This window comes from Pelodiscus sinensis, chromosome 2, assembly GCF_052426305.1.
Source record: "Pelodiscus sinensis isolate ZL-2025 chromosome 2, ASM5242630v1, whole genome shotgun sequence".
In the NCBI taxonomy this organism is placed as follows: domain Eukaryota; kingdom Metazoa; phylum Chordata; order Testudines; family Trionychidae; genus Pelodiscus; species Pelodiscus sinensis.
The window spans coordinates 190,753,018-190,768,713 of NC_143053.1; the positions used below are offsets into that span (position 1 = coordinate 190,753,018).

The 15,696-nt window shown below is 41.7% G+C and overlaps 1 protein-coding gene across 7 annotated transcripts in view; it reads right to left on the minus strand.

Moving 5' to 3' along the window:
- Nucleotides 1-23: 23 nt before the first annotated feature.
- Nucleotides 24-15,696, minus strand: part of RARB (retinoic acid receptor beta) — a 543,189-nt gene continuing 527,516 nt past the window's right edge. For all 7 annotated transcript variants that reach the window (XM_075922032.2, XM_075922031.2, XM_025190306.3 and 4 more), the window contains 3 exons: nucleotides 13,191-13,395; nucleotides 11,604-11,762; nucleotides 24-1,446 (listed from right to left, as the gene is read on the minus strand). In XM_075922032.2, the coding sequence (XP_075778147.1) occupies nucleotides 1,250-1,446; nucleotides 11,604-11,762; nucleotides 13,191-13,395 (561 nt within the window). In that variant the 3' untranslated portion in view covers nucleotides 24-1,249. The remainder of the gene's footprint in view (nucleotides 1,447-11,603; nucleotides 11,763-13,190; nucleotides 13,396-15,696) is intronic.

A 15,696-nucleotide genomic window follows, 5' to 3' on the forward strand; every position in this document is an offset into this window, starting at 1 on the left:
TACACAAACTGCTTCTACACAGATTTAAAATAAATATATTTTATTCTTTGCCAGGAGACTCCATGGAAAAAGGTAAACAGTATATGAACATAGAAAGCATTGTTTAACAATCTCAATGTACAAACAGAGCCAGTGAAAGTACATCACAGACTTGCTAGAATATATATATATATAAAAAAATCCACTAGTGCTTTTAAATGAAACCTAAGAAACTGACACTTTTTAAAATGAGTTAACCATTCTACCACGGTTTTCATTCTGATTCATAGTGATTTAACAAGGTCAAGAAGCCAGATTCTCTGCCCCATGTATTTTGGAAGTCCTAGTGGTAGCCTCTTGGCATCAGGCTTGTTGGGAAAGCCCAACACCTGGCCCCAGTTTCTTAAGAAACTGAACTAGATTCACTGTTCAAGAGTAGTGAATAAGCCTGTTGGTTATCCCATGAAGTTTCCCTAATGGCTTGTGAACGAGTAAACAAAAACATAGTAACACTGAAAAGTGTTTCTGCCTTGGAGGCTATCATTACTGAAAAAGAATTAACTTTTTTTAAAAAGGTATAGATATGTCATCAGCCAGGTAATAAACCACTTTTTAAATTTTAAAGTGACATTAACAGTGGAACAAATGACATCTGAACAACTAATCTGGTAGTTACACTGATATAGAAATCCCTTCTAGTGCAGATTTTTTGAATACTTTTATGGGGAAGGAGATGGAATAAGAGATGCAAGTTGAGGGCATCAAAAAGAGCAATGACATGTTTTCATACTAAACTCAATCAGAATGTCTTTTGAAATGTTCATATCTGGACATGTACAAGCAATTCATTTTGTATAAACTTGATGTCCTGATCATTTTAGGTATGCAAGACAAAAAAAAGCACCCAACATCCAGTATAGAAAGTAGAACCATACATTTGTATGTACAAAGTCATCAGAAATGTAACTAGAATTTAAAGTTTGAGATTGGTCTTGTCACCATACAGCCTTGGTGGTTCAGAAGCTCAACTAGTTCCTTGTTGCTGATTGCTAGTTTCTTGAAATGGTTGATCTAGAGTTTCAAACATTTGCATTTTCTAGTTTTAAGAACAGCAAGGAGTAATATACTGATACATATGAAAACTTCTTGGTCCTTGTTGAGTTTTAATATAATATATATTAAGTCCAGAAACTAAGCAGCAGTAAAAATGTTTTTCTTAATTTTTTTCATCCCTCTACATAAAGTATTAGGAATGTCTATGTAAAATGTCTTATTGCACCAGTGGAGATTGACTGACACTGCTATTATCCACTGAGCTGGGTGAGATGCTAGGACTGTGTTCTGCAGTATTTCCACTTGAGCTTGGTGTCAGTGGTTCATGTCCCTCAGAGTTCTCCAACATTTCCTGAATAAGAGGAGGCATTGATCCAGGAATTTCCATTTTCAATGTAATAACACGTTCTGCCCCTTTAAAAACAACAACAACAAAAAACCCTTTTGATTAACAGAAGTAGCATGGCTGTTCACATTATTATTGAACATTACTTTTAGAAATGTCAGTTCAAGACAAAATATTCCCATTAAGAACAGTGCAAAGTTTCAAAATAAGATAGTAGGACATACAAGCTAAAGGGACTGAACAGTAACTTTTCAAAATCAACCATGCTTTTAACATTTTATAAATACCAAATTTAATTATAAGGAATGTGTCCTGATCGATCATCAGTTTAGCTCCACTGTGTCTGGTGCAGTGGCAAAGGATATAAAATATTGTTAGGGCAGGGGTGGGTAATAATTTTTGAATGGGGGCCACTTCACAAATTTCAGAAGTGGCCATGGGCTGACCTGGAAGGGGTGGCACCTTAGGCAGAAGGGGTGGGGTTGAGAGTTACCCTACAGGGAGCTTTGCTTAGCCTGGGGTCCTCCTCCCCCCCCAGACTTCTGGCCAATGGAAGGGACCTGGAGCAGACAGGTGCTGGGGGCTAACCTCCTCCCAGAGTTGTCTGGGGTGGATGCTTAGAATTCACATAATACAGCTTGCAGCTCCTGGCCCTGCTGCTAACCTGTTGCCTGGCAGCCACTTGGCAGATACAAGCCCTTTGAACAGAAGCAGTTGAAAGGGCTCACGCCTCCCAGGCAATGGGCCAGTGGGACCAAGAGCTGCGAGCCCTTTTAACTGCCTCTGATTAAAGGGTTTGTGCCTGTTGGGTGGCTGTCAGGCATCGCAGCTGTCCAGCAGGTGCAAGCCCTTTAAATAGAAGCAGTTGAAAGGGCTTGGGTGTGGGTCTCTGGCTCCCTAGCAATGTGCTAGGGGGTGGGGCCTGGAACTGCTTCACAGGCCAGATCACAGCCCTAGGTGGTAGGCTGGAGCTGGCCCGCTGAGAGGCTTTTTCCCACCCCTGAGTTAGGGCAAATTCTGCCCTTCTGCATGGAGCACTGTTCCTTTGTTTTTACCATGATTAACAACATGAGCTCAGAATAAGGCTCATACACTTTTGAAATTTTTACAATCATCTTTGTTTAGCAAGAGGGTGCTGGCTAACAGTGTAAGGAATTGTTTTACACTCTCAAACACTTTGGCTGTGTCTACATTGGCACCCCTTTCCGGAAAAGGGATGCTAATAAGACACATCGCAATTGCAAATTCCGCAGGGGATTTAAATATCCCCCGCGGCATTTGCATTTACATGGCTGCTGCTTTTTTCTGGCTCGGGGTTTTCCCGGAGAAGAGTGCCAGTCTAGACCCGATTTTCCAGAAAATAAGCACTTTTCCGGAAGATCCCTTATTGAAAGGGCTTATTTTCCGGAAAATCGGGTCTAGACTGGCATCCCGAGCCGGAAAAAAGCGGCAGCCATGTAAATGCAAATGCCGCGGGGGATATTTAAATCCCCCGCGGAATTTGCAATTGCGATGTGTCTCATTAGCATCCCTTTTCCGGAAAGGGGTGCCAATGTAGACACAGCCCCCAAGTATTTCCACTCATCTACTTCTAGGGCTTTTCTTTAGCTGATGATGAAAATAAAGAAGAAAGCATCACTCCCTTTACATGTTACTTTACTGTTGAAGGGCTTAGAAATAAAACCTTACAGCAAGCTCTGCAACAGGATGAGAAACAGACATGGGCTTTTTGACACTTTAAATATGAGAAACTATTCAATGTGGTGCTAGAACCTGCAAATATGAAAAACATAGGTTAAACACGGACTTCTTTCCAACCTAAAGTTAAATAGAAATTACTTTAACATATACCCATCCTCACAAAAGGTTTGTACTAAAATACCCTGAAAATGTAGCCTAAATATCTTGAAATGCCATAGGCTGTCCTGAAGTCATGAGTACTAGCACCAGTTTCTTCTCATTTGCATTTTTATGAAGCAGTGGCATTACAGAAACCATTATCGAAAAAAGGGGGCTTATATGTTCTTTTTGCTCCAGAGCATGAGCCAGCAACTACTGATGGGACAGGAAGAAATTTACTTTTTATATAGGTTGTTCCACAATTTTATACTAAGGTTTCTTTACGGTCTGCTGAAGTATCTGATATTGGCACCTAGCAGATAAACAATTAACTAGAGAGGTCTCTGTTTATCCAGTATGACATTGCTTATGTGTTAGGCTGCAGGCATAGAGAACTTAACAGAACAATGGCTTTCATTTCCCTCACTACTTGGTAATACCCAAATAAATCTTTCCTACCCTCAATTTAAGAAACTGGTAACAGTATGCTGAGTTTAAATAGCTAGCATAGTAGAGATGTTTGTAGGTGTCTAAGGGAATCAGACCTTTTAAAAATTTCTGTCATTTTCAGTTACTATAATTAATACAAAATGCAGGACAATGTAGCACTTTAAAGACTAACAAGATGGTTTATTAGATGATGAGCTTTCGTGGGCCAGACCCAGAGGAAGTGGGTCTGGCTCACGAAAGCTCATCATCTAATAAACCATCTTGTTAGTCTTTAAAAAGCTACATTGTCCTGCATTTTGCTTCAGCTACCCCAGACTAACACGACTACATTTCTATCACTATAATTAATACATTTCTGTTTCTCCTAGGTCTACACAGAGAGTAGAATTTACAAGGGAGACTTAGGCTAAGAATTGCAAGTCAAATTCCCATCTCCAAGTTAAGCATCCAGGTACCCATCCTCTACAATGCAGGTGATAGGTGCTTAAGAATGTGTTTTATAAAAGCTAGCATATGCCAACTCTCACATGAAGGTTCTCCATTGAATGGGCATGATAGCATCAACCATGCATTGCAAGGAATCTGGAAGCAAGATAATCTCAGTACAGCAACCAAATTCAGAGTCTAGTTGAGCTGCATCCTAGCGATACTGTTATACGATTGCTAACCATGAATACTCTGCTACTTAAAGTGGGCAAAGCTGATCACAAAATGCCACTATTGTATATTGGGCATCAAGTGGAATGACTTAATTTGTAATGCAGATCTTCTGTTTACAGGTGCTGTGATCTACAGACCATTGTCTGCAGACAGCATCTTATACTTTTCAGACATATCACAGGATGTTCCTGAGAACACTGTTCTCCGGATGGCTTGTACCATCTGAGATAAAATTCTATCAAGCAAGGGTTGGAGGCAACTCATAGGCAGCTCCCCCCGCCCTGGCTATATACTACACCCATCAAGTATTGTCTGATGTTGGCCTCTTGGGCTGTCAAACCTTTGCACAGGAATAGTTCAAATGGCCAACAATTGCTATGACCAACTCTTCAGCTAAGCGTTGAAACTACAACAGCATACCAAGCAGGGAGCTATGTAAGCTAACCCATAGAAAGAAATGGAGGAGAGGGCCTACCCCCTCAAAGGGAGTTAGGCATTTAACTCCAGGGAAGGGTTCTCAGCGGTGACTCCTAGAATCATAGTATCATAGAGCTGGAAGAGACCTCAGGAGGTCATCAAGTCCAGCCCCCTTGTTCTAGGCAGGACCAATCCCAACTAAATCAAACCAGCCAGGGCTTTGTCTTAGTCCTGCATGGTCCAGATGAAGGAACCTCTCAAGTTCAGTGCCTAAGCCCAGTCAGTCCTTAAAAAAAACCTGAGCAGGCACCACTGGCAGAGCTGGATCTCTGGCTCTTCACTAGGCCACAGAAAGAGGTTAGAACACTCTCTTGGGTCATGAGACCCTCATGTTTCTGCTACACACCAGGCAGACTGGAGAGCTCAATACCGGTATTGCTCTAATACCGGGATAAATGTTGATGGACAATCTATGCAGGACTCCATCTGATAAACAGGTACCAAATTAGCCTCAGGATAGGTCTACCAGATCGGATCCAGTGGGGGCTTAACCAGCAAGCCAGTCAGTCATGTTAAGACTGAGGCAGCTGTGTAATACCCAGTGGCAGAAATTTAGGCTTTAAGGCTACTTTAACAGTGGAAAATGAGGCACCTCCAGGACTGGGGGGAAGCCACATAGGCGTTTTGAACATCTCACTATTGGACTTAGGTATCTGGATGCAATTTGTGTGGATAATAAGAGCAAACAACGTTTTCCTAAATATACAGAATGTTAAATTACAATTCACAATAACTCTACTCTTTTGCAAACAGAATCCAGAACCTGGAGTTAGTGGAAAGTCTACAGAAAGAAATGCATCTTGGAACTCTAAATTTGGTCAGGTTTGCAGCCATATGCTTTTTCTAGGTGGCGTGAATTTCAGAGGCAAGAACCCGCTCCCAATCCTCACATGCGTGTTCTTTGGCCATGGGACAAAAAGCACAAGTGTTTCAGCCGAACACAAGTATGTTAAGGGGAGACAGGGACCCAGGTGATCAGAGCAGTTGCTGAGAAGTGAACTGGCAGCATATACACTGTATTGATATACAACTGTTTTCTGTGCCAGTCAGGCAACCATATTCTGTACTTGTACTGGTTCTGAATAATCTTCAAAGATGGCCTAAGTTAGAGAGTGTTTAGAATTAAGCCTTGACAGCCTAGGGCAGGAATGCCCCAGACTATTAGATTTTGTGTGCTCCAGTCCTCTGGTGGGGCAGCAGAGGGGCTGGAGCACCAGCGCAAACTCCCCAATGCTGGGGGGTGGGCTCTGAGCCTCCGGGGCCAGATTCAGTCAAGCCGGGGGCCACATTCAACCTCTGAGCCTGAGGTTTCCCCACACTCCTGGTCTAAAGTATGAATGACCATGGTAAGATCTGCACGTGGAAATAAGGAAATAATTGCTTGCTGAGCCAAAAGAGAAAGGCAACCGTTCTGGCCAATGCCTTCCCTCTAACTTTTTCCATCCACATGCAGAATACATTTTGTGCACCACCAGCAGAAACACATGCTACCGGTTCTGGGTGCTGTGGGCATTCTGCTAATCAGATAGGCAGAACCTGAGTCTCCTAGGTGGCCACCTAAGCACACAACACAGCTTACAGGGAACACTGACTACTGCTATCTGGGATGTCAGGTGCAGAGATGAACTCTTGAGATGCTAAGATGGTGAACCACTTTGATAATAGTTACTTATGAACAGGAGACAAAGTATCACTTCTACCCAACCTGTGCTGACCACAAGTTTTTGGTCACTGTCTTTGTCAACATGCAGGGAAATGCATAAAGCTCTATACTCAAGAGTATTGATTAAACTGTTACCCACATGGGCCCTCAGGTTCCTTCATCAGCTTGACTGAACTTCAAAACTCTGTGCTTGGGGAAGAAGAGCATTAATGACCTACAGTTGCCTAGAACAAGAGGCACCACTCTAAAGCCATTTGCAGCACGGGCTCAGCAGCACAATATAGTAAACATATTAACAAGTGTAAACAAATCAATCACAATTGGCAAAGCAATCTGATCAGCAGCTATATCCTACAATGCCATACAGTATTAACCTTACCTGCGTTTATTAAAATATGAATTCCTGTTCCTTAAAAACTTGTAAAATAGGCAAAATGAAGGAATAATATAAGAAAACAAAATAAAGTTAAGGAGCCATGGAAAGCAGAGAGGACCACTGGACATTGTTTATTGAGGTGCTTTGGGAAGAGAGCTCTATTAACACTGATGCCTCCCGCTTAGAAGCATGGACAGTTTATTGTCACAATTTAGCCAAGAAGTTTAAGAAATAAAATCTAGTTGCCAATTCATCTCCAAAAGCAATAACCATCCTACTAAAGAAGAAAAGTTTCCTATCAAGCTGTTAGGAGCAAAGGGATGAGCATTGCAATTAGAAGGTGATTAATTAATATGTTGATAGAGAATTACCTACTGAATTTTTCTGGAAGTAATATCTGAACTAGGTAAATGAACTATATTTGACTTTAATTAGAAAACGGAATATTTGAAGTTTTACTTTCCAATACTGGAATGATATAGGTTGGTAGCAGTAGTCCAGTACTCATAGTAGTCTAGCGGTACCATTTGTTTGCCTAAACTACACATGTTGGAACTAGGGATGTAATACTGTAGTCAATTAACGGATAAGCCAAAGCTTATCGGTTAATGCTATTGACTTGCATCCCGTCCTCCCCCCGCAAGTAAATTTTTAGCAGGCTAGCTAGCAGCCCAGCTCAGTCTTGGCTCGTGTTGAGTCCAGGATCTACCTCCACTGCCGTTCTGCATTTAAAGTGTATTAAGAGCCAGGCGAGGAGGCAACTTGGCTCAGTTCTGGCTTGCGCCAGGTCTGGTAGTTCAGACTCCCCGTGGATGGGGGCTGCTGCCACCTTGCGCTGCTGCCTCTGTATCAGAGGCAACAGCACGGTGCAATAGGCAGCTTGTCCATGAGGGGAGCCGGTTTTTAAACGCTCCCCTCGTGGACCAGCTCCGGCCTGCCACCCTGCAGGAATGGCAGAGGGCTCCTCCAGAGTGTTGCCGGAGTGCACTGGAAGCCTGCCTCATCCCCTGCAGACTACAGAATAGTCGAGCAACCTATAAGAATTCATGAGATTAACTGACTATTCAATTGATATTTAACATCCTAGTTGGATCCTCCCCAAACTTTCAAAAGTCTAAGGGAAACATGAGCTATTTCAGAAAGTGTGCTGTTGCATCAATTCCAGGAACACCTATTCTCTAAATCCTCTAGTATTAGGTATGTTTGGAGTATTTAGTTGCATATAAAAAACTATCACTGTGTTCAGCTCTTTCTTAGTTTGGTAATTGCTTTTAAGGATTATATGCAGTGTAACAGTCACTGCTTCTACTGTACATTTCTGCAAATGAAGGTTGCTTTTATAGAGATGCCCCCAAGATATCATCAAACCGTCCCTTACTGTGATTTAGTTCTGGTACTAAAAATTAATGGAATTACATTCAGTGCCTGAGAACAAATTCTTTCCACCTTGACAGATATCTAATTCCTAAGACACAGAGATGTGCTCTCAAGGAGGAGCTTGAGGGCTATGGTTAAAAAAAAGGAAAGTAGAAATAAGACAGATTTCCTAGAAGCACATATGGTAGACTGAGAGATCTTTCCTAAACATTTTTATACCCTTATATTGCTACGAGTTGTCATTTTGCCCGGTGGAGAAAAAATTAACATTTGAAATTCACCCTCAGGAACAAATTATGAACTTTATTAAACTATGTATGGTATGTAGATCTTTGAGGATTACTTTTGCTTTCTACTCTACTTCTGGAACTTCCTTTTAGAATGATCTTTTAATTTGCCTCAATCCACTTCAGCATATAAACCACACTTCAGCATATAAATTGAATTCTAACCTCTTAATCTAAATCCATGTGGTTTTAAAGCTATGACAAATTGGATTTTAATGGAAAGGAAGTATATTAAGATGCTGATTTCTTTTCTGGGATCTGAGAAAAGCCTAGAGGTATGCAAATACAAATGCAGTCAATTTTTTTTTAAATCAGTACAATGGATTCTATTATTTTACATATAGAAATCTTACAACAAATCTAGGAGCTGAAGGAAACCTAAAATTGCTTTTGGGAACTACAGAGGAAGAGATCAGCTAGAAACTTAGCAGAATTGTAGTACAATGGGTCAGTGCACTTAACCATTCAAACTGGAGATTGGCCTGCCTCTGCTCTCACGTTGGTGTAAGTCAGGTGTAACTCTACTGAATTCAATGCATTTACACCTATGTAAAGCTAATGAATCTCCAGAATCAAAGTCTGACACTGAACCCAATCAGATACTTAACAGTATCTGCACTGTGGGTGCAAAAGCAGTGCAGTCTCTGTGTTCTGTACTAGAGCGATTTGAGTTCAGGATGGCTCAGGATGTGTAGGAAGAGTGGTGGTGGAGAGACATGCTGCAGTTTGTTCATTACTCCTTTTCAGAGATAGCTAGTAGAGATCATTTCCTCTTGAAGTCATGGTAAACCAAAAGACATAGGAGCCAGCCCTCTCCTGAGCACTATTAGAGATCCTGCCTATTGGCAAATGTCAAACTAGAGCCAATGGGAGCTGCGCAGCTACATGGCTGCGGAGCTGGTAAATAAACAAATGGGAGTGTCCAGTTAGCAGGTTTCTCAGAGTGGATCTGTGGGCCACACTGAGAAACACTGGCTTAAAGGAATTTTGCATCTGTTAGATTTTTGGAAAATAGCAATTTTGATGTACTAGATCAGTTAGGCTACGTTCAACAAGACACAAAGTTGATTGTGTTCAGCTCTGAACTTATGCCCCAAAACTGCGGCACAATATTCCACTGGAGCAAGGTTTATGAAACTTTTGTGTCTGCTCTCCCGGAGGTTCCTACTAGCTTCGGGAACAAGTGCTGGAGGAGATCTTTTTCTTTAAGGGGATCAGTACATTAAATGGGGGCCCAGGTTGACTCCTAAATAAGTGACAGCCATATGGAAAAGGAGCAAACAATCCTCAATCCAGACTGGAAGACACTGATTGGCTTAGCGATTGTTCAGATGGAAGGTTATGGCCATTGCCTTAGACTCACCTAATGTAAGTCTCCATTGATGAAGGTAAATGGTCAACACATTCACATCCTGGCTGAGTGACCCGTCGATATAATGCAGATCGCTACCCAAACCACCGAGACAGATGTTATTCACTGTCAGATACTTTTGTGGGAGTCCATTACAGAGATATCTAAGACAGTTAGCTTTGTCTCCAGCTTGGAAACTAAACCTCTAATTTGTAATCGTTTCCATGGTGCAACTCCACCATAAGCTGACAGGAAATAGCCCGCAAGGACTTGGCAGTCAGCCCCCACTGAAACACATCTCAGCTGGCAGATCCACCAGAGCGGCACCAATTTTCTTGCCCTTCTTGAAAGCATCTTTGATATCTTGTGTTAGGCAAATACTTGATCTTGCTATCTGTACCCTTAGGCTGTGTCTAGACTACATGCCTCTATCGGCAGAGGCATGTAGATTAGACAGATCGGCAGAGGGAAATGAAGCCGCGATTTAAATAATCGCGGCTTCATTTAAATTTAAATGGCTGCCCCGCTCTGCCGATCAGCTGTTTGTCGGCAGAGCGGGGCAGTCTAGATGTTCCCCTGTCGACAGAAAACCCTTTTGTCGACCGCCCCGGTAAACCTCATCCCACGAGGCATAACGGGGCGATCGACAAAAGGGTTTTCTGTCGACAGGGGAACGTCTAGACTGCCCCGCTCTGACGACAAACAGCTGATCGGCAGAGCGGGGCAGCCATTTAAATTTAAATGAAGCTGCGATTATTTAAATCGCGGCTTCATTTCCCTCTGCCGATCTGTCTAATCTACATGCCTCTGCCGATAGAGGCATGTAGTCTAGACACAGCCTTAGTGCCTTAGCCACGGACTGACATTTAATTTGTGTGTTGGCTTAGAGATGCCTCAAAACTTTGACAAGGTATCACTTTACTATTAAAACTACATGGAGGACGGCTACATTGGATAAAAACAACCTGACGTACATGAGGCTGACAATGGTTTCAATAGGCATACAAAGCACTGCTCACGTTTTATTAAGAAGCTCTGCCTGCCTCCAGAAGAAAAAACCAAATACACCTGCTGACTTGCAATGACTGACATGTGACATTCTCTCTCAGCAGCTTCTCATAAACTTATAGCCAGTGCTGCTGGCTTAATGCCAATTTCAGATGAACAATGGCATTTCTGCACCAAAAGCTATATCCTTGCAGCATGGTAGCAACACTGGACAAGATATGCTGATGAATTTCAGAAGCTCTAACTTAAATCTATCTATTTGCAATCTTGGACACAGATCCTGGATTGGTCTGTCACAGAGTGGTCACCATAAGACAGAAATTTGGTTTAGCCCAATCTTCAGAGTTTGACTACAGGGCAACAATGCAGATGGGCAAATATGGTGGAGGAAATAGACAGTTAGAAAACTGGAGGGTGGACTTTAGCACCTTGTCACCCTTGACGCAGTAGTTAGATGGTTGAACAATCTATGTATCAGCTTGTGATATATGCAAAAGAAGATTAACAAAGACCAGTTCAGAGATTGATTGTGATGTTATATTAATTGGTAGACAGATCCTGGTGATGTATAATTTCTCTCCTAACCCATCTTTACCCAAAATCTCATTTACAGTATAAATTGCATGGTAATGTTAAATCATGGTGCATAGATACAGGAAAAGCAAATTCTACCTGTCAGCTTTCTCCTGGCTGTAAACCTGACATTGTGATGGTGAAAATGCCATGGCATACCATACCTTTTGCACTGATACTGCGAAGATCTGTGATTTTCATTAAGATCTTTGGAAACATGTGAGGCTTGTTGGGTCGTCTCTTTCTGATATAAATTTTCAGTGCTTCTAGCAATGGCTCCTGTAGCTTATCCACTTTTGCTGGTTCTTCAAGGTCCTGGCGGTCTGGAGAGAATAAAAACTCGGTCATTGGTATAAATCTAATGTTTTCCACATTATTCCAAAAACAAGAGGTTCCTCCATGATCTTGACTGAAACTCTGTACATGTCCCTAATTTTAGTTTATTCCTTTCTCACCCACCTCTTTACCTTTCTTCTTTCAGGCATCCTTTTGCCTGAGGAGAACAAGCTAAGAGTCATCTCATATCTTACCCATGCTGTTCCTCAGTTATGTGGAGAGATTACAATATGCACAACCCTTAGTACCCTGCTTCCCGTCTCTTTCCACAGCTGATGAACATGCTGCTAAATATAACACTCTAGAATTCATTTTGTATCTGTTTGTTTTCATAATGAGACTTAATGTTACTCAACTAAGTTAAAAGGCTACATTTGGTTATTTGATCACTAGATCAAAAGCAAGTCAATTACTTTCACATCTCAGCAGATGGCAGCACTTGCCTGAATGACAACAAATGCCACTGAAAACAGTTAAGGGCTCTGATTTGCACTACCACCAAACACCAGCGATGATAATGTTTCACAGCAAGAAAACTAGTTATCCTGATGGGTTATGCTTAAAAAAATATAAATTAAAATTATGCCCCAGATGTATGAAAGGAATACCACCAGTTTACCACACTTCTGTCTCAAAAGTGTTACTAGCTGTTGCTGTGGGTAACACCTAAGAGCATTACAGCTGAAAGGAATTAAAGGGAAAACATTTGCTAGGTGCATTTGACAGCACTTATATATTTTGAATGTGAGTCAGTTTTTCCTGCTTGCACCAAGAGTTTTGCACAGTAGAAAGAGAGGGAAAAGCATTATTAGAAAAAAAGAACAGTACAAGGCAGAGGGACTCAGGCGCTGATGTAATATCTGAAACTACTTTTAGAAATTAACTAGATTTCAACTTGACAGCATCATAGTTAAACCCAAGAAATTAAGTCAGCACCACTAATTTACTTGTTTGAGTAAAATCTTGTTCACAATTACAATTTTATAAAGGAGGACTGAGCCCAGGATTGTGTGTGTGTGTGTGTGTGTGTGTGTAAATGCATATTTATAGACAGTAGTTGGATAAAACAATTAAGATCCCTCTTGCACAAAAGAAAAGGTTAACTTATTATGTGTGCACATAATACCATATATAGCTTACAATTAAAAGAAAAACTCAAGGGTGATATATCCTGAAGTCCTCTCTCAGGCAAAACTCCCAGGGATCTATCTGATTGATTTCAAAAGCTATTTTACTTGTGTAAGGACTACAAACTTTGGCCAAATTAAAATCCCTAAATGTAACTTGTTTATTTAAATTAATATATTACTTAAATATATCATTATATATTTTGGAAATGTAAGGCATTAAGAAAGGAGAGATCCTAATATATTCCTTCTTTTTTTTTAAGTATCCAAGTTCACACTATACAATACCTCCACAAATTAAGCAGATGGCACTAAGTAGGCCTGTTTCTGTGTCATCCATTTCCAAAGGCAGGAGTTGGTTGGCAAATGTGAACACAAGGTCAGTTAGCGGACCAAATCCAGCATTGTGCATCTGAGTTCGGTTTAGGGTAAGGCCATCTGAAAATGTCATAGTGTCTTGCTCTGGTGTGTATCTTGTGCAAATCCTAAGGATCTGTAGGAGGAGGGAAAAAGAATGAAATTTGATGTGTTCATCCTGGAAAAGATTTGTAATGAAGAGACTGGAGAGCTTTGGTGACACAGCAAACTACTCATGAGACTATAGAATGCATGCCCCCAAAATATTTATTGCATAAACTTAACAGATTTGTGCTATTGCTACTGTAAGTCATTTTTATAAAGTGCATGGAGACAAAATGAAAATGTCCAGTTTTCACTCTGTGTAATATTTAAAGTAGAAGTCTGGCAATTTTCTAGGCCAGACAAATTTTCCAGTGAATTCCCATTTAGTCAAAATGATCACAAGACTTCTATTCCATCTGAAGAAGTGGGCTGTGCCCACGAAAGCTCATGATACCATCTACATGTTTTGTTAGTCTATAAAGTGCTACCAGACCATTTGTTGTTTTTTAAGTTTACCCAGGATCTGTGTAAGTCTTTAACATTATCCTGATGGATACACAACAAACATTTAGTATCCACTACTAGCCTAAATATACAGAGCTGTTTACTTGTAACTCTGGCTCCTAACAGATAGTCCTTGGTCCTAACAACACACCAGCCTTGTGTTTGGGCTTATCCACAGTTTAGTTTTTTTTATCTGTTTTATATAACTGCTCCAATTCCAAGTAAATTCTCAAATATATTAAGAACGAGGAAAGAGAAGAACTTTCCCGAGTCTGTGTCCTCTGCTTTTATGTCAGAGAGGTAACCCCATGTTCTCTGTAAGGCTGAGCATTTGGGCAGCCACCCGGGAGAGATTGCCTACAGTTGCCCACAGCCGGTAGCATGTGTTTCTTCTGTTGGTGCACATCCACACATGCCTTGGTGCAAATAAATTTTATTCTTCACGTGGGTTGGAAAAATTAGAGGGAACACTAGAGGTAACAGAACCTAGTGGAACTGCAAAGATGAGACAGAAAACAGGACTATGCTACCATTTGTACACAATCAGCTATGTAAGAGTGAACTGATCTAGTAGACAAAGGACCCAAATGGGAGTGCTAAACATGTAAAGAAGCAAAGATACATTTCAGTTGGGGTGTAAGCAGACAGCCCCTCAAAGACTAAAATCATCCCAGCTTTTCCCCTGTTCACATCCATTGCCTTCAAAGACATTGGCTGTGTCTAGACTGGCAAGGTTTTCCACAAAACCATCTGCTTTTGCGGAAAAACTTGCCAGCTGTCTACACTGGCCGCTTGAATTTCCGCAAAAGCACTGACGATCTCATGTAAGATTGTCAGTGCTTTTGCAGAAATACTATGCTGCTCCCGTTCGGGCAAAAGTCTTTTTTTTGAAAAACTTTTGCGCAAAAGGGCCAGTGTATAAAGCAGAGATTTATTTTCCGCAAAAAGTTGGCAGCTGTGTGGGCTTCCCCTGCCTCCCTGCAAAGCGGCGAAGGGTTTGCCGCTCACCGCACCGTTCCCCCCGGACACAGTGCGGGTCCCAGCAGACCCGTCACAGGGGCATATTCCCAACCCAATCCTCCTCCCCTCTTCTCCCTTTCCCTTAGCTAAACACCTCCCCTCCTTGCTGTATGTAACCCAGTCCCCTTTCTCCCCCAACCTTATGTCCCGGTCGCAAGGCCTGTGCTCAGAGGCCGACTGCTAGAAAGTGCAGGCTGGAGCCATGAGCGCACATGCGGCTCACAGCAGCCCGGCCGAGAGAGCGGCTGACCGGAGCACTTCCGGATTCCAGTTGATGCTGAACAACTGGATGCCGGACATTTGGAGTTTTACTGTACAGTACTTTGTCTAATGTTGACATTGACGACTCAGCACCAACAGAAAAGCACATCTAGATTGGCCACGGACACTTTTCTGCAAAAAGTGCTTTTGCGGAAAAGTGTCCTGCCAATCTAGACGTGCTTTTCTGAAAATGCTTTTAATGGAAAACTTTTCTGTTAAAAGCATTTCTGGAAAATCATGCCAGTGTAGACGTAGCCATTGTGTCATGGTAACCCTTCCTAGTTTTGAAGGCACACCAGTACCCATTCCCAGCTGGTAGAAGGATTCCTAGAGATCAGCACAAAAAGTTCTCCTTCCTCCAGTGCTAAGTTTAACACCTACACAAGTGCTCCTTTCCTTTGCCCACTGGGGAACTGACTAATGAGCTTGTGACGGACTGTCTACAGAACTGGACCAACTTTATCTGATTCTATTACAATATTTTCTACATGTCTTAAGTTTCAACCTGCTCACCAGTCAATCAGAACCCAGACTTCCTTAAGGTTCTGAAGCTCCTTCCTGTTGAGCAATCAAAACACTGAGAACCCTGCAGGGTTGGGGAAGAGGT